The 18,141-nt window shown below is 41.1% G+C and overlaps 3 protein-coding genes across 3 annotated transcripts; 1 reads left to right on the forward strand and 2 right to left on the reverse strand.

Annotated features, from left to right (window-relative positions):
- Positions 1–4,316: 4,316 nt before the first annotated feature.
- rpl39 (ribosomal protein L39) lies at positions 4,317–8,604 on the forward strand. The gene is made up of 3 exons (XM_080901690.1): positions 4,317–4,437; positions 4,751–4,854; positions 8,392–8,604. Exons 1-3 carry the CDS (start codon positions 4,435–4,437, stop codon positions 8,438–8,440), a joined length of 156 nt encoding a protein of 51 aa, XP_080757816.1. The 5' UTR covers positions 4,317–4,434; the 3' UTR covers positions 8,441–8,604.
- A 126-nt stretch (positions 8,605–8,730) lies between these two features.
- sowahd (sosondowah ankyrin repeat domain family d) lies at positions 8,731–10,737 on the reverse strand. Its single transcript, XM_080901688.1, has 2 exons — positions 10,538–10,737; positions 8,731–10,404 (listed from the first exon to the last, which is right to left on the reverse strand). The coding sequence occupies exon 2, from the start codon at positions 10,288–10,290 to the stop codon at positions 9,322–9,324; it is 969 nt and encodes a 322-aa protein (XP_080757814.1). The 5' UTR covers positions 10,291–10,404; positions 10,538–10,737; the 3' UTR covers positions 8,731–9,321.
- Positions 10,738–10,844: 107 nt separating this feature from the next.
- On the reverse strand, positions 10,845–18,075 carry pttg1 (PTTG1 regulator of sister chromatid separation, securin). The gene is made up of 6 exons (XM_080901689.1): positions 17,936–18,075; positions 16,255–16,342; positions 16,022–16,152; positions 15,848–15,944; positions 12,935–13,093; positions 10,845–10,980 (listed from the first exon to the last, which is right to left on the reverse strand). Exons 2-6 carry the CDS (start codon positions 16,340–16,342, stop codon positions 10,898–10,900), a joined length of 558 nt encoding a protein of 185 aa, XP_080757815.1. The 5' UTR covers positions 17,936–18,075; the 3' UTR covers positions 10,845–10,897.
- Between the last annotated feature and the right edge of the window lie 66 nt (positions 18,076–18,141).

The raw sequence follows: 18,141 nt of genomic DNA on the forward strand, positions 1-18,141 counted from the left end.
TTTTTTTTTAAGGTATGAAGTGATCCAGTATCTGGATTGTTGATCAGTCATAAGTGGGGGAAAAAGCTAACAACCTAGCAAATACTTTGATGTTGAGCTGTGTCTTTAGCTTGTGTGCAGTAGAAAGAGACGCCACACTTAGTCCTTTGAACTAAAGAAATAAACAATTGTCCAGCAAAAGAAGTGTAAGAATGTTAATAAGGAACTCACGACCTTGTGCTTGGATATTACAGAATCAGCATAACTCAGTACAAAGTAAAATATTCACATTATAAACTCGTGGTAATGACACAGTTTACATGCAGATCTATCCCAGATTATTGTCTGCAGACAAAACAAAAGTAAGAATAAACAAAAGCCTTTTTTGGGGGGGGTTATTATTTCGTTTATCCTGCAGGTTGGACCTGGAACATAACGACGCGGTTTGCCGTGAAACATTTAAATGAAATAGATTTGCATGAAAAAAAAAAAGTAGGTGTGCTTGGACTTTGCTGTGGACATCAGCAGCAGGAAGCAAGGATAAAAGCGAAGCAGCAGCACTTGGAGGTAATGCTACAGCAGCAGTTTTTCTTTGGGTGTTTCTTTTTTTTAAAGCTGAACTTCAAACTGTGGGTTAGTGATGTGACATGACTGAAAGGCTCAGGTGAGAATGTGCTTCGGCTTCTTTCCTTCTTCCGTTCATGTTCACTTCAGCCAGAGAGGTGCTACTATGCACGGTGTACGAACCAGAAGGAAGTTGGCTCGGTGTTCGGAAGCTATTGTTACACTTACAGCAGCATAATGTGTTGTTTCCAGCTGGATTCATATTATTTCAGCTCACCTGTCTGGTATCGGAGCTTCATATGAGGTGTGTGAAAAGGGGCGGAAAAAGGAGAAAGTAGTGCGCCTATAAATGAGCCTGCAGGAGCCCAGGGACTCTGAAATAAAACCAGACTAGTGCAATTCAAATGGATAGATAACAACGATCCATTCTGTAGTGTTACACTGCATTTATCTCATTTTCTTTGTTTATCTTATTTTTCTTCATGATTATTACCAGATGGATGCAGGTGAAGGCAAAATTACAACCTTTAAATGGGATAAGGAGGATTTGAAAAGTCAAAAAAGAACAACAAAGAGCCAAGGTGCTCCCAACCTGTGGAAAAAATGTCACGGCATCAGCGGTTATGTTAGAGACATGACTGTCAAGACTGCTTTGGTGCTCTTTCAAACAGGTGGTGTTGTCATTGTGCCATTGAACAAATGCTCATTCAATGGGGCAGCTCAGTTGGAACTGAGAATTTTTCACCAGTAAATGAGGCAAAGCGGCAGTTGGATGCAGAGACAACAGGGAGGGCAGAGAAAACTTAGAGGATTTATATCACAGTGAAGGAGAAGTCAGAAGTTTGCTTCGTTCATTGTGGTCATGAATGTCAAGGTAATTTGGGGCTTTTTGTTATTTCTTGAGCTGTTTCTTTTTCCAGGGTGGAATGATTGTACAGCATACGACTTTAATAACTTAAAAACAGGAATTGGGATTTTCTCTAATCCACACACAGTAACAACTATATGGTATACACAGGATCAATGATGTAGATACACTCAAATCTTTTAATGATACTAGTAATAACTGGTAGTTTCTGTTTGCCAGCATAAAGCGGATTTATTTGACATCTTGATGCATGCTCAATCATCCAGGTAAGTAAATCTCCAAAAGTTGATTCTGTTCATCTGGACTTTTGGAGATTTATTTGACAGCACTCACTGGGTGGACCAATACTCAGGACAATTAAAAAGTTCAAAGAACTCAGTGAATATCTAAAAAGGAGAAATGTAGGTTTGCACAAATTGGGAATATGTCTTGGAATAATTTCTAAACAACTACAGTCAAGTTTTACATCTACATCCTGCTCCAAAAATCGACACGTTCAAGTTTGACCTAAAATTTGGAGCTGCCCACGTGGAAAAGCCAAATGCCTTCTGGAGAAAAGTTTTTTTCATGGTCAGACGAGACCAAGATTTGACTATTTGGCCACAGTAACAAGAAATACGTTCAGAGGAGTAAAGGTGATGTTTTCAAACCTGCTTAACAGCAGCTGTACCAAATGTGAATCATGGTGGTGGTAGCATCATGCTCTGGGGCTGTTTTGCTTCCAGTGATACTGGTACATTGCACAAAGTGGATGGAATAATGGAGGAGAGGACTACTTATTTTTCAACTTCGCCTCAAATCAACAGCTACATGGTTGAAACTTGAATACAGCAGGGTGCTCCAAGAGGACAATGATTCTAAACACACATCAATATTCGTTTTGAAATGGAAAAATCAGGATAACATTAAGCTTCTGGGCCTCAGCTCTATTGAAAATTTGTGGACTATGCTTAAAAGCCAGGAAACCAAACAATTTAAGTGAACTCTATCAATTCTCCTAAGAAGAGTAATCAAATGTCCAGCCAGAATAATGCCAGAAGCATCTGCTCGAGATGCAACTTGCTAAGGGACATTTAACTTAATATTGCATACTTCAGGATTAATGAAAATCCAAAATAAATTCAAACCCGTGCACCCAGTTCTTGTTTTTTAAGATCATTAAAGATGCTGTACAATGTTTTTACCTTGGAAAGAGATCAAGAAATCATTAAAAGCTCAAATTACCATGACATTCACAATGACTTCCACTGTAGCATAGCAAAATAAATAAAAATATAAATAAAACTCCTTTTCTCCACTTGTAGTTATGCTCCTACTTCTGTTTTTTTCTGTTTCTTCTCTAAAATTCATCTTAGGATTTGGTGAGTGACAAGCATCTGTATTATGTTGTCTGTGGTTTACTGAGTATAGACACCTGATGCCAGCACTATGGCTTCACTGAGGCTAACAACAGCAATCAGGCTAAGCGATGACACAAAGGCAGTCATCAACTCCCAATCTCACAATGACGCTTTCACATGAAAGAGGCGGTGATGGTGGAATATGACCAAACACAAACAGGGACGTGTCTGCTGGCAGCATTGCGGCTCATATTACAAAAGAAAATACAACTTTTATCTTTGAAAATTTTTAAGAGGTTAAACACAGTGCAGGTTGGAAGCATGTAGCATGTCTATCCAAGCGGAAGCCAGGAAGAAAAACTGAAGAAAAAAAATGCCATTAAAACAACAGTGAATCTGGCAAATTAGAATAAGTGAAGAATGGATCAACCATCCAGTGCACAACAGAGGTGTGGAAGAGGGTGGAGCCAGGGTGGAATGGATGGAGACAGGTGTCAGGGTTCATTTCTGTTAGCAGGATCACAGCAAGAGTGAAAGGGAAGGTTTACAAGGTGGAAGTGAAACCTGCAAAGCTGGAGGTGACCGAGTTGAAGATTTTCACTGGGAGTGACAAGGATGGACAAGATTAGAAATGAGTACATCAGAGGGACAGCTCGGGTCAGGCTATTTGGAGACAAAGTTAGTGAGGCAAGTCTGAGATTGTTTGGACATGTGCAGAGGAGGGATAGTGGATATACTGGACATGGAATCTTGAATGTGGAGGTGCCAGGCAGAAGGAAACATGGGAGACCACAGACAAGATTTGTGGATGTAGTGAGTGAATGATCTTTCTGAAGAGCTGGCCAGGTGGCAGAGATTCAACCACAGAATGGGGTGTGTACTGTCCTTAGTGATACTGTCTGCTTGCCTTTTCTCTCCATGATGATGGCACAGATTGAGTCCAGATGTGGGAGCTTCATCTCAACAATGTGCTTTGCCATTTTCACCACTTGGTGAAGATCTTTCAGAAGTGCAGATGGCATACCACACTGGTTCACCATTTATCAGGATGGATTCCAGTGTACTCCTGTTAGAAGTTCAGTTTCTGAGGAGGCCTGGCCTGCTGAGGAGTATGCTAGGAATAAGATGAGACGGAGGCAGATGAGCTACCATGGCAACCCCTACAGAGACCATATGAAAGAAGAAGAAGAAGAAGAAGAAGAAGAAGAAGGTCAAGTAATGACTAAAACCTAGACTTTAGGATTTTAAAGCAGGTACTCTGCTTTAAAATCATATATTGCAATTTTATAGGGAAAAAAGTTAAAAACTGGAAAGTATATCAGAAATACATTAACTCCTGTGATTTTGTGTTTCTTGATCAATTCAGCTATGGTGCTCAAAGACTTTAGATGCTTTAGATGCTCTGTGACCATATTGGTGTGAAGTGACTACCGGGTAAAACTAAAAAAAACTGAAGTCAGTTATCCTGTTTTTTAGTTCAAGGCTCCGGCTCTGTGTGAACTATCTCTTGAATGAAAGGCAAACCGTTAAAACTATGACATGTACTTCCTCTAATGACACGTTGGTGTCGCTGTTTGTAGGACGTGGAACAGTTTTTTGGACGCTTATTGGTCAAAAAGCCGTGGCGTCACTTCTCTCGTTCTTTTCGACCACCGCCATAGTGGGGAAAGGACTGTGGAGAAAATGGTAAATAGAAAATCTACAAACATCCGAGCTAGCATGGCTTATTAAAGTTCCCCGAAACCTTAAGCATTTAAAACTAAAATTATTGTCACGATAACAATGTGTATGTTATACGAGAAAAATGAGATGGAGCATATTAAAAGTGCTCAGTGATGCTAGCCGGTACGGTGGTTCTGCGCATGCTAGCGGCCAGCTTGTTTATTTTAGCACTGAAAGCTTTAAAAAATTAGTTTTAAACCAGAAGCATTTGGTTAAAGATGTATATACTTGGTGTTTTAAACGATTGTGCTAATACGGTGTCTTTTACGTCTTCCAGTCGTCCCACAAGACTTTCAGAATCAAGCGCTTCCTCGCCAAGAAGCAGAAACAGAACAGGCCGATTCCTCAGTGGATCAGAATGAAGACCGGCAACAAGATCAGGTGAGCTTACCATGACTGATTTTACCTGCCCTGTGCATCTTGTAAGGCCGAGAGCTGACGGTATACGGGTTCCCACATTTGTACACGTTATTGTAGTCATGCAATCCACCTCTGTTCAGTGCTGCAGGCTTATGAGAACCAAGACAGAAAAGGGAAAGATGATTTTTTTTTTTTCCAAAAAAAGCTGTAAAGTGTCTAGTTTCAAACATTATTTCAAGCTGCATATGACCATTTAAGATTAGTATATTTATTTTCATCATGTCTCCCCCACCACTGGAATCCTCTGCCTCATCCTTCTCACCCATAAACATGCTTATTTGTTCCCAACTCAGAATCGGTCAGACCAGATTGAAAGAACGTTTAAGTAACATCAGGTCCATTAGAACCTATTCCGGTCAGCTGGTTTTCAGGGTTTTCCATTGGGTCATAGTACCTGATAGCAGGTACTTTTTCAATACGTACTTCGCCAGGGTCCAAGCGATCTGAAAAAGCAAACAACCCCACACATATTAGGTGGCGCTGTAATAGAAAACGAGTCACCCTGATCAGAGTAGGTACTAATGGGAAAAGGGCCAGTCACTTTTTAGGTTTTATACCTTTTTTTAGGACTCCTTGCTGTCCACATCAACAGCTTTGTCAGTCAATGTAATCATTTGATTGTTGTGTCCTGCACATCCCTGCTTCCTTTATTTTCCATTTGTGAATTCATCAGTTCTCTGTAATCCAGTCATAAGGCAGGCAAGGGGAGAGGAGAGATTTGAATACTCTTGCATGAAGTGCGGCCTCATTGCCGTTTAAGGAGAGAAAGTTTCTAGTTAATAATAAACTTTAAATAAATCATTTAGTTTTGCTGTGGAAAAAGTAGAAGTGTATGAATATATTTAATATTCTGTAAATAAATAAATAATGATAATTCACTTAAGTCCCGTTCAATGCTAGATTAATTTTATTGTAGCATTTTAATGCATATTGCAGCCATTGTAAAATGAATGTATCTTTGAAGCTTATAATGACCCCGTTGAGGCTGCTGTAGCTGGTGCAGCAGTAAGTGATGTAGCTGATGTTGTTGGTGAATTTTGATATCACACTGTATTCTAGGGCTGTTCGATATAACAATATATATCGGATGACGATGTAAAAACGTCTATCGTTTCATTTTACGCTATCATTTGTTTCGTGGTGTCGCAAAATAAACTGTTTACAACAATATTTTTTCATGGTTTTGATGGTCACTGTAGTGACTATATTCATTTGTTAAAGTTCTCTCTTTCTCTTATATTTAATATAACCACACTACAGACGGACAAGCGACTGTTTTTATGCGTTGTCATTATCAACAACGACGGTAAAACCATCGCGTGTCCGCTTGTTTATTTTCCACATAAACCTTTTCACAATAAAGCTCAAGATCCTGTTGAGACTTTTCAAAATAAACCGAATCACGTAAAAGAGTATGCAGAGTATTTACAGATGAGAAGCAAAAAAAGAGCCGTCAGGTGCTAAAAAATAAACCTTAGACTCAAACGTTAGAACAGGCTTTCCCCCGCAGCACGCCGTGTAATAAATACTCACAAAGCAAACGGCGGCCGTTACAACTTATGTCTAAAAATGTATCGTTTCATGCATCAGTTAAAACACTCGACTCCAGCTACATGACGCGCAGCTGGAAACACTTCACGCAAGTCGAGCTGCCCGAGATTCACAGAATTTACAGAAAATGTTAAATTTTCGTGATTTATATCGTTATCGGGACAATATAATTCTTATATCGGGATATGAGATTTTGGTCATATCGCACAGCTCTACTGTATTCCTAATATTTCTAGCACAGTGTATATCATCGGAGATGCCTTTAAGCCTCTTTTCCCCTTGTTGCAGTGGTTTTGAATTTAACTTGTAAATTTGGTGTCGAAAATATTTGTGCTCATGAAATTTCCTTAAAGGTGGAAATCAGTAATTCCACCGTGCGGGTTGTTAAGAGTACTGCAGGGAGGATAGATTAATTTGAAAAGAACTCCATAATTTCAGGTTTTTCTGATGTCAGCGTTGCGATTAGGTGGTTCACAGATGGCTCAAATCTTAGTGAAGCTGAGTGTCTGTTTAAATGGGCTGTCAACATTCAGTTTCATTGCTGAGCTGCACGTGTTATCAGGAAGTGCTGACGCACCTGAGTGTAATTGCAGGGAGGAACATCATCTCATGTAAAGCAGGTCTGCAATTGCAGCACTTAGTTACAGTGGAGTGCTGTCATTAACCCTGCTGAGAGCATGTTTCTGCTGCAGAGCTTGTTCTCTCACTTGCTGTGCCGGTGATGAGGAAACTCTGTAGCCGAACACTAATGACCGATCTGCTGTTCTTTGGCTCCATCATCTTGTATAAACTCTGTGGATGCCATGATTGCCATGAATACTGCAGTGATTTAGTGCCTGTAAAAAGTGACATTATTTCTAATTATCTCTTCAAAGGGGAATTTAAATTCACTAAATCACTATAGGGCTTTGTATTGATTTATAATATTTATCACACTGAAGAATACACAATGTACATGCTGTGCTGGAGAATCTGAAACTAGACGCACATCAAACAACTTTGCATACTCTGAACCCGTGAACCAACGATTCATTTGAATATTTCCTTGGTGTGGAGCATTATTAAGGAAGCTCTCACCACTCAATAGAGACTGTTAAAGCTACTATTTACATGGTTTTGACCACTTAAATTGTTGTAAAACCATCTTAGTGTTTTGAAAGCTCATGTGATGCAAGAGATCTGACACCATGGGAGACTGTTCTCATTACCCAATGATTTGTGATGGACTAATCCTTGCTCAATGAACATTGGATGATCCTCCTTTGACTTAAAAAAAAAAAAAAAAAAAAAGAAGACCACAAATAATGAACTTTTAATATGATCTGAAACTGGTTGTTGAGCCCAAAACGTAATCTTGCAAGGCTTTACTGAGGTCACAGACGTTTGTCTCGAGTTTGAAAAAGACCTTTAGTCTTCTTGTGAGCAGAAAAGTACTCCCCTTGTGGTCATTTAAAGGATTGCAGGTTTAAGGTACTTAGCTTCACTTTTCAGTACCTGAAGCATTTTTCCACGTTTTATACTGTCTGCCTGTGAGTTTGACTTTTGTGAAAACTTGCATACCCCCATTTTGCACACACATAAATTAACTTACCAAAATAAATCTCTTTAAAGGTATACATTTATTAGGAAGAGCACATGGTTAGGTGCATTTAGTAATCCATTAAGTGTTCCACGGTGGCAGGTTGTACTAAAATCACATTTATTAGCTACACTGGTGTTTGTTTTTCCTGCTATAATAAGCTCCCCCCAAAAATTCAGTTTATTTGCAGTTTGACACCAAGTAAAACCATCAGCAACAGAGATAATATTAGCCTTTTATGTTTTTGTACAGAGAGGTTTTAATTCTTTCCACTCAGGGTTTGACAGCGTGACAGTTTAATAGTTTGCCAACATCAGAATCTCAGTGTTTTCCTCCTGACGGATTTATTTTTTGTTCTTTCATTTTAGGTACAACTCCAAGAGGAGACACTGGAGGAGAACCAAGCTTGGCCTGTAAACATGAGGCTCTGTGGATCCCAGCATCACAACATGCGCCAGGAACTCCAGCTGATGGACTGACTGCAGGGGACAAGCCATGTTATCTGGAGCAGGAATCATTTTGTACAGATACTCTGGTTATACTCATGTTTGACAATAAAAGATCATTGATCAAATGTGAAATGCTTGAGTGGCGTCTTTTTCTCTCCCGCAAAGTGTTTACTTTTCTCAGGAAAATCAAATATGTAGAAGCTGCCATGCTGACACAGCTCGGCAAAAAAAAGCACTTGGACTGAAAGGGGGTTTGTGTTTGACCACACAGCTAACACTTCTGAATCACAGTTTCATGGAAAACTGTTCACTTGCTGTTTAGTGTGAATTTGACTTCTGACTTTGTAGTCTTTGGAATAAATACCAGAGGTATTAAAGGAAGCCTCAATAAGCAGCAGGATGAACTAGGAAAAAATGATTTCAGAGCTCATACACTGCAGGGAAAGCTCCTACACAGCCAATTACTAATATTGGAGTTGACACAAGTAGCGCAAATGAGTCTGGGCAGGAAGCGGGAAAAGTCCATTAAAAGCAGCTTATGAAAGACAAAGTAACACTTTAAAGTTTGGCTATTTTACTGAAATTTGTTTAGAAATCAGTCATGTAAACACTGCTGGTCTTGGATGAGTGAAGCACATCCACCAATATAAATGGGTATTTTGTTTCTGGAAAGCATACTTGAAAAACTGCACATTCTTGCTGCCTTAACATTTAGCTTGATCTTTACCGCTTGAATAGTCACCACTGCCTACAAACTAGCCTTTCACTGTCTTCACGACCCCTTCTGAAACTAACATAAAAATAGTGGAGTGATGATGCACATATTGGAAAGTATGTGTCATCCCCCACTCATGTTTTGCTTCCAAGCAAAGGAGGAAAGGAGGGCAGCAGCTTTTTTAGAGACCCAAGCCTCCAGCCGCTTCTCCTCTTAGTCCGGTCAAAGTGCTTCACTTCCTCTGCCTCCACAGCATCGTCCTCTTCACATGCGGTCAAGTTCACTGCGCCAGCGCAGTTGTTGTTGCCGTTCTTGTTGACGTTTTGCGTGCATCCCCAGCTGTGCTCTTCATCCCAGGCCCCCAGCAGCTCCTTCATCTCCGGCGGGGCGTTTTCCCTCAGATACTGCCAGGGCCTCTTTCCGTTGTAGTCCATTGCGTCCACGTTGGCATTGAAAGCTCCGACCAGCAGCTTGATGACCATGTACTGACTGTGCATGCTGGCGAGGTGCAGAGGCGTGAGCCCACCGCTGCCCTTCAGGTTCACGTTCACGGGGATGCCCTCGCTTTGTGCGTAGCGCAAAAGTTTGATCAGAGTCTCGTCCTGTCCCCTCTTGGCCAGCCAATGCAGGACCGAGTAGCCGCTGATGAAATCCTTCCTGGTTAATAGCTGGGGGTCCTCTGAGATAAAATCCATGATGATTTCATAGCTGCCCTCCACCGCTGAGAGCATCCACGCGTGCTCCATCGGATACAAAGCCCAATCCGTGTCCTCCTCGCCGGAGCGGCTGTAATTCTGCGAGGACAGCACGCTGCTAAACCCGCTGTTGGACGAGTTCCCCAGAAGCAGTTCCTTCAGGTACTTTTTACGCATAGCGGGTGTGATAGACTCCCTCTCCGGAGCGGCGCTGTCACAGACTTCTTGCTGCCTCTGCAGCCTCGTCCTACGCTGGAAACCCCCGGGCACTGGCATGGGCATGACCTGCATGCCGTATCTGGACACTCGCTCCACAACGGTGCCCTTTTTAGACCCCCTGCCGCCGTGGGCGTCGGTATTGCTGACAGCTGGTTCAGACATAGCTTCATCCGAGCTGCGCCCAAGCATGTCTGAATTCTTCTGCAGAGCTCAAGGCTACTTCCTTTTTATTTAGACAACACCCGAAGATATGTCAAATTATAAACATGAAACCATTTCCTCCGCTTGACTGGACTCGGTCCCCTGTGTAAGGGAGGAAAAAGCTCTTTAAAAACATTTCAGCTAACGCGATTATTGGCGAACACAGAAGTTCCTGATTTTGCCATGTTAAGCCAAACCTACGCTTAAGTTTCCGTCTAAAACGGCTGCCACTCACCTGTTCTGCACTCAAACCGCACACACCGACTCTTCAGGTGTGCCACCCAATAGGTGATCTAAAAATCACGTAACACGTCACGAGTAATTTTAACCGTTCATCCCCCAAAAAGTTACGTGACGCAGATTATTCTTAGTCTTGCAAGAGGAACCGAGACAAAGTCCACTCATCTCCCAATAGCGGGAAACCCTCACATGACCACTGATGGACTTTAAAAGCAGGAAGTAATATAGGGCATTCTTTCCTGATACTTTCATGGCCAGTCACCAATTATAAAGTGGAGCTCCAGCACATAAAACACACCAGGCACGATTTTAAAAACAACTTTATTTCAATTAAAAGCAGACAAAAAACACAACTTTAATCAGTATCAGGTTCTGGAGGAAGCTCCACTGTTAGCTCCTCCAGCGTCTGAAGAAAGGCATCCAGCTCCACACGGCAATCTGAAGAGAGATACGGGGAATTTAATCATACAGAAGGTTAATGATACCTGTAGTTAATTATACCAGGAGATTCAAACTTGCACTTCAGATGCAAAGATACAATTACAGTTGCTTGATAAAAGTGGTTTTATTTGAGGGCTGCATACCATTTATAAATCCCAAAGTCCTAAATTGTACATCTAATCCATTAAAGCAGAGGTTGAGAAATTGAGAAAGTAGAGGTCAAATTGAGGGCCACATAAATGCCATGTTTGTAATGTCTCATTCCAGAGTCTGTTTATAGTGGCAGCTGTCACTTTTGTGCTTGTGTGTAGTTTTAACCGTTTTTGAGGCGAGGTTTCTTGACACTAGGTGCACTTGTCAGAGTTGGGAAGATTTAATTTGCTACGATGGAACAGAATTTAAATTTGTTTTTACTCTTGCAGTTAACAGCCATCACAGGGTACGCCATACTGCAAGACAGAACCAACATGAGATGATTTCGGGCTGATAGGAATTAAACAGCTTTCCAGGAAGAAAGCTCTGGGAAAACCCTGTTTGTTTTAGCGTGACGGACAAGAGAGCCCAGGGGTGACACTGAAGAAAATGTATTAGTCGTATTTCCCAAAGGCTCCTGAATCATAGCTTAGGAAGGCACTAATATCCTTGCCCTAATTTTATGTTGGGCAATACTGGCCCTGCTGACAGTAGCGTTTATGTCAGAGGCTGGTATTTGGTTCAAGTCATCAATTTTGCACAGGTAAGAGGCAAAATGTATTCAAGTGTAAAAACCACCAATGCATCTCCAGCATTACGTGACGTGAAAATGAACTGTACAGCCACATTTCTTTCCTCGTTGGGCCCCTTGTACTACACAGAGCCCAGCCCTGTTCCCTAAGGCATGATTTGAGCTTATACAGGCAACTTCAAACTTCCCGAGTTTTCTGTGTTATGTCACCATGGTAACTTATGCTGTAGAGCAGGTTAAGTCTGTAGCAAATTCTCTGGAAAGTCATCACCATTCCTGGAAGACACCTTAGACCTGTGATAAGAATCTGCATTTGTCACAGGTTCTTAGGATTTAAAATTATTCCTCAGTTACCGGTTTCCCTTTGGCCAATAAAAACCATTTCATTGTTCTATAAACAGTGATCTAAGAAAAGGACACCTAATTTTAATCAAATTCACTTCTTACTTCCATTCATCTTTTCAGACTGTTCAACACCAGAGCTGCCACAGAGACTAAAAAGCCATCTCGTGCACATCTAAACATTAATTTAATAACAGTTGCAGTCTGTTAAATTCTGCTATGCCTTAAAGACAGCTGTGATACCGTTTGTCTTAACTGGCATTTATTATTCTCACCTTTCCTTCCTGGCTGTAATAAAGCAGTCATTTCAGTCTTGTCCGATTTAGACTACTGCAGGAAATCCACGTTGTTACTTATGATTTGACCACAAACCCCTTTTAAGCCATTTACATCATAGCCTTTTACGTAACCTGATGTACACCTCCCGAGAAATGCAACTACACCTCAGGCTGACCTAACCTGCAATGACCAAATTATGTTGGAGGCTACGGTGTATGGTTGAAAGGCGTTTCCGGTTATGTCGCAAGTTATGACAGATTTCCTGCAGTAGACCAAATCCGGGATTACTGACCAGAAGTCCTTAACACATTCAGGGTTTAATGCGCTATTGTGCCATGCTTCTCTCACACCTGTATTGTGCGCTTAATCTCCCCCCCCCCTTCAGTTTTATCTTTCCCTGCAAAATCAGTTGCTCTGCAGCCAGCAGACTTATCTAAAATAAATAAAGGAAGCTAGGAGAATGACTCATTTAGGTGAACTAAACCTTACAAAGCTGCTTTGTTAGAGTGCAGCAATATGCATGATTATTATTAACCACTGCAGTGGTTCTTTGAATAAACCAGGTGCTTGAAATAGGGTTCTTTGCCCCTGACCAAAAGTTGATACCTGAATGTTTCAAAGTCACAGCTGGTGGGTTTGGGAGTGGTGCCAGCTCTTCAAAGTCATCCTCACACATATCAGGTACTTGTGAGAAACAGGCGAGTCCAGGTAAAGCAAGTTTACTTAGAGGAATCAAGTCTTCAGGTACGTCATACCTCAAGTACTCTGGAAATGCAAATAGAAAACAAGGAAAGGTTGTTGAGGAGATCCATGGAATTGAAAATTTTTACCTTTTGTTAAGGTTACAAGCTAATACTTCTATCACAAAATGGGACAAGTGGTTTCCAAATAAAGAACTTTGATTGTTTGATTTGTAAATTAACTAACAATCAATCTTGTCAACACAAAGTTCTTTATTTGGAACACAGTTCTACAAGAAAGATAAGTTACTGAGAAAGTGGTTGTGCTTAAAGTGCTGCACTGAGCTGAAATTTAAAACGTCAAGATATTTTAAATGAAATTTTACATTAAGTGCCTCAAAGGCTTCAAACTGAACAGCTTGATATATTATGGACTCTTCCATTGCAGTCACATGCCCCTCAGATGGTCAACTCCAAATGCAGTATTGCCAGCCATGGTCTTTCCACACTCACGACAGTAAATGCACTGGATCATGTTGCCAGCTTTGAAATGTATACACTTTCCCCATTTTACTATCAGCGGGCTCTGGCTCAGTTGATCGTATGTGGCTAATTATCTGATGCCATCTCTGGACTAGTGTTAGACAGGAAAGTTATCAATCGTTCTTTTCATTTTTTCCCCTCATTGCCCACAGCTATAGTGGGGCAAAAAAAGTATTTAGTCAGCCACCGATTGTGCAAGTTCCCCCACCTAAAATGATGACAGAGGTCAGTAATTTGCACCAGAGGTACACTTCAACTGTGAGAGACAGAATGTGAGAAAAAAAAAAAAAAAAATCCATGAATTCACATGGTAGGATTTGTAAAGAATTTATTCTTAAATCAGGGTGGAAAATAAGTATTTGGTCACCTCAAACAAGGAAAATCTCTGGCTCTCACAGACCTGTAACGTCTTCTGTAAGAAGCTTTTCTGTCCCCCACTCGTTACCTGTATGAATGGCACCTGTTTGAACTCATCTGTATAAAAGACACCTGTCCACAGCCTCAAACAGTCAGACTCCAAACTCCGCCATGGCCAAGACCAAAGAGCTTTCGAAGGACACCAGGAAAAGTATTGTAGACCTGCACCAGACTGGGAAGAGTGAATCTACAATAGGCAAGCAGCTTGGTGTGAAAAAATCAACTGTGGGAGCAATCATCAGAAAATGGAAGACATACAAGACCACTGATAATCTCCCTCGATCTGGGGCTCCACGCAAGATCTCATCCCGTGGGGTCAAAATGATCATGAGAACGGTGAGCAAAGATCCCAGAACCACACGGGGGGACCTGGTGAATGACCTGCAGAGAGCTGGGACCAAAGTAACAAAGGTCACCATCAGTAACACACTACAACGGCAGGGAATCAAATCCCGCAGTGCCAGACGTGTTCCGCTGCTGAAGCCAGTGCATGTCCAGGCCCGTCTGAAGTTTGCCAGAGAGCACATGGATGATACAGCAGAGGATTGGGAGAATGTCATGTGGTCAGATGAAACCAAAGTAGAACTTTTTGGTATAAACTCAACTCGTCGTGTTTGGAGCAAGAAGAATACTGAGTCGCATCCCAAGAACACCATACCTACTGTGAAGCATGGGGGTGGAAACATCATGCTATGGGGCTGTTTTCCTGCCAAGGGGACAGGACGACTGATCCGTGTTAAGGACAGAATGAATGGGGCCATGTATCGTGAGATTTTGAGCCAAAACCTCCTTCCATCAGTGAGAACTTTGAAGATGAAACGAGGCTGGGTCTTCCAACATGACAATGATCCAAAACACACCGCCCGGGCAACAAAGGAGTGGCTCCGTAAGAAGCATTTGAAAGTCCTGGAGTGGCCTAGCCAGTCTCCAGACCTCAACCCCATAGAAAATCTGTGGCGGGAGTTGAAAGTCCGTGTTGCTCGGCGACAGCCCCAAAACATCACTGCTCTCGAGAAGATCTGCATGGAGGAATGGGCCAAAATACCAGCTACTGTGTGTGCAAACCTGGTAAAGACCTATAGTAAACGTTTGACCTCTGTTATTGCCAACAAAGGTTATGTTACAAAGTATTGAGTTGTGTTTTTGTTATTGACCAAATACTTATTTTCCACCCTGATTTACGAATAAATTCTTTACAAATCCTACCATGTGGATTCATGGATTTTTTTTCACATTCTGTCTCTCACAGTTGAAGTGTACCTCTGGTGCAAATTACTGACCTCTGTCATCATTTTAAGTGGCTGACTAAATACTTTTTTTGCCCCACTGTACATCCACTTCTACTGGGCCTAAGCTACTCAACTTTTTTTTTTTTTTTTTAAAGTTGGACCATTGAGAAATTAGGACGCATGTGCGACCAAATTGGTTGCACTCTAGAGCCTTGTATGTGTCTCACCCACATTTGTATACATGTGGTCAATTCATGAATACAATGCTGTGTTTTCACTACTAAAATTGCCTCAGTCGACTGCTTCCTTCTTTGGTCTTGGGGGGAAAAAAAGAAAAAAAAAAGAAAGAAAAAAGTGTAAAACCTTCATTAAAAATAATTTTAAAACACATTTTAAAAGCCACATCATGGCCTTATTCAAGTACACCCGAATCATATTTTGATTTCACAAGTTTGAGGCAAACCTTCCGATTACTTAACCAAATCAAATTAGCTTCAAATGAAAGCATAAACTTGTGCTACAGTGCAGCAGCATTTTAAAATTGACGGGTCAAATATGCAACAACTTTCCAAATTCTGCCTTACTGTTTTTGCCCTTTTAAAATAACCACCAAGCAGAACTTGACAATTACAACTTATAGCATCAGTTACCTAGTGGGTCATAAGAGAACAACTTCTCAGTTTCTGGATACTCCACATTGGCTTGAGGTGCATTTTTGGCTTTTGTTTCCTCAAGGCAAACTGGTGGCTGTGGCAGAGAAAAATCAAATAAGTCAGAATACAGCCAAGCATTTAGTGTATACTTGAATAATTATATAGTCCAACCTGTTTTAGGAGTTTCTTCTCTTGTTTGCTGATGGCAGGGGTCGAGACTTTTACGTTAAGGCAGCCGAAAGCCTTACGTCCAGATGGCAAGGGGGTGCTGAATGGTTTTGTAGGAGATTTGACTAGTTTCTCTGAATGCAGGGACAAAAATGTTAACGTGGCACCTATGCAAACGTTATCAGTGTTTCAAGAGCAGAAAAAAAGAAAGTCGACCAAAGACATAATTTTCATACCTGGAGCAGACTGAAGCCGCTGCCTCATTTTCTGTGTAGGTGCATGGAGACCTGCATTTTCCCGCTCTGCAAAGATTATATTGGCCATCTGAAAACAAGAAGACACTGGCTACTGCAGCTTTATGTAGGGAGAATTTCTATAGCAGTGTTTAATACATTACAGCAAAGAGTGCCTCTTAACAGGCTAGCCCTTTTCTTGCTTTTGTCATGTAGTACTAAACTGAATACAATCAGCATTTGTATGTGTGTGAATGAGACTTTCCCCAAGTAAAGAGTTGGGTGAGCATCAACTCCTAATAGCCAACTGCTTTAAGTTCAGTACCCTTTTATGAATACAGTGCTGGAACTAATGGCAAGTTTGGCAGCATTACAGGCTACAGCATTGTTGCAGCAAACATAATATGCTTCTACTCATCATACCTTAAAGACCTCTTAGCACCATATTTCAACAATGCACTTCACTCCCAGAGTGCAGGCTTAATTTCAGTTCCTAGAGTTTCCAGAAGTAGAATGGAGGCAGTGCCTTCAGCCTGCTCGTACTGAACCAGCTTCTACTTTGGGGTCCGGAAACTGACAACAGCTCTGTTAAAAGTTAGGTGTAAATCCTTTTTCTAAAGCTTCTAGTTAGAGTTGAGGTGACCCTGAGGTTCTGCAACATACATCAGATTCATTCATCTCCCTCTAAACTTCCAACAAGTTGCAGCAGATGGTTTCTAATGCAATTATAATTCAAACCAAAACAAATAAAAGTCTGCAAAATAGAATGAATTTGGAAAGTAAAGCACTGAAAGGAAAGACCAAAACAAATTGGTAAAACTAGTCAATTTATTTTAGCTCAGTGTAATGAAAACAGTGAGGCCTGCTGTGATGTACAGTTTGGAGATGTTAGCAAAGGAGGTGTCAGGGTTATTTTCCCCCCACTGGAAGTGATCTGGATGGACAGGACCAAATGAGTATATCAGAGGGACAGTTCAGATGGAACAATAGAGTCAAAGTTATAAGGCTGAGACGGTTTGGATACTTGCAGAGGGTTGGTTTGACAGGGGAGCATGACAGGGATACTGAGATTGTTGTGGTGGTCTTTAAAAGGGAGCAGCACAAAGAGAAAACACTTTGGGACGATTTGTTATTTACATTAAATTTCAAGTAACTGCATAGCTCGGGCGGACCCTTTTAACCATATGATTGAAAAACAAACTCAAATCATTTTCCCAATCAAAATAAAGAGTGCTGCCTCCTAGCGGCTTTTCTTTTTAAAGGAAAAAAAAAGAATTTGTTTGATAAAGTAGAAATAATATAGCATCGATTAACATTAGATGTAGTGTTCACGGGTAAACTCATTAAGGAAATGAGTGAATCCTTGTCTCCAGTTTATGCAAATACATACGAGTACAAACTGATGTTATTGGATGCCAAACAGCAACACGTAGTAGTAAGTTTAGTAAAGTTAAGCAAAACACTTCCACCATAACGAATAAAACTTCTGGTGAACAGAAAAGGTTGATTTTGAGGTAGTCTTAAAACAAAAGGTTGATACAGAATCAAAATGTTGCTTTAGTGCGCTAACTAGCTAGCACGCTAGCTCACGTCATTGACAAAGCGTCTTCGCCATTTAATAAACTTACCGTCGCTGCTAATGAAGTCAACATTTGCTTTAACAGACCGTTAACACCAACATTACCTCAGTCCTCTGTGATAGTCGCCGCTAGCTGCTCCCAGATCACAAACTTGTTTTGGTACGAAAACTTGTACAGCTGCTACCGCGAATCGTTTTTAAATTCACGGTCCACCTCCCATTGGTCGATGTAGCACACATGACTTGAAATGGGCGTTACGCTAAAAAAATAAATATCTGCCAACAGAAATGCTTTAATATTGCTATCATAT

Source organism: Rhamphochromis sp. 'chilingali', assembly GCF_963969265.1.
Source record: "Rhamphochromis sp. 'chilingali' genome assembly, chromosome: 13".
NCBI lineage: Eukaryota > Metazoa > Chordata > Actinopteri > Cichliformes > Cichlidae > Rhamphochromis > Rhamphochromis sp. 'chilingali'.

Excerpts from the sequence above, each read along its gene's own strand:
- rpl39 (XM_080901690.1), top strand. Across the intron at positions 4,855-8,391 it reads AAGACCGGCAACAAGATCAG|GTACAACTCCAAGAGGAGAC; the intron begins GTGAGCTTACCA and ends CTTTCATTTTAG.
- sowahd (XM_080901688.1), bottom strand. The coding sequence starts at position 10,290 with ATGCTTGGGCGCAGCTCGGATGAAGCTATGTCTGAACCAGCTGTCAGC.
- pttg1 (XM_080901689.1), bottom strand. The coding sequence starts at position 16,342 with ATGGCCAATATAATCTTTGCAGAGCGGGAAAATGCAGGTCTCCATGCA. Across the intron at positions 16,153-16,254 it reads GCGGCTTCAGTCTGCTCCAG|AGAAACTAGTCAAATCTCCT; the intron begins GTATGAAAATTA and ends CCCTGCATTCAG. Across the intron at positions 13,094-15,847 it reads GTTCTCTTATGACCCACTAG|AGTACTTGAGGTATGACGTA; the intron begins GTAACTGATGCT and ends TTGCATTTCCAG.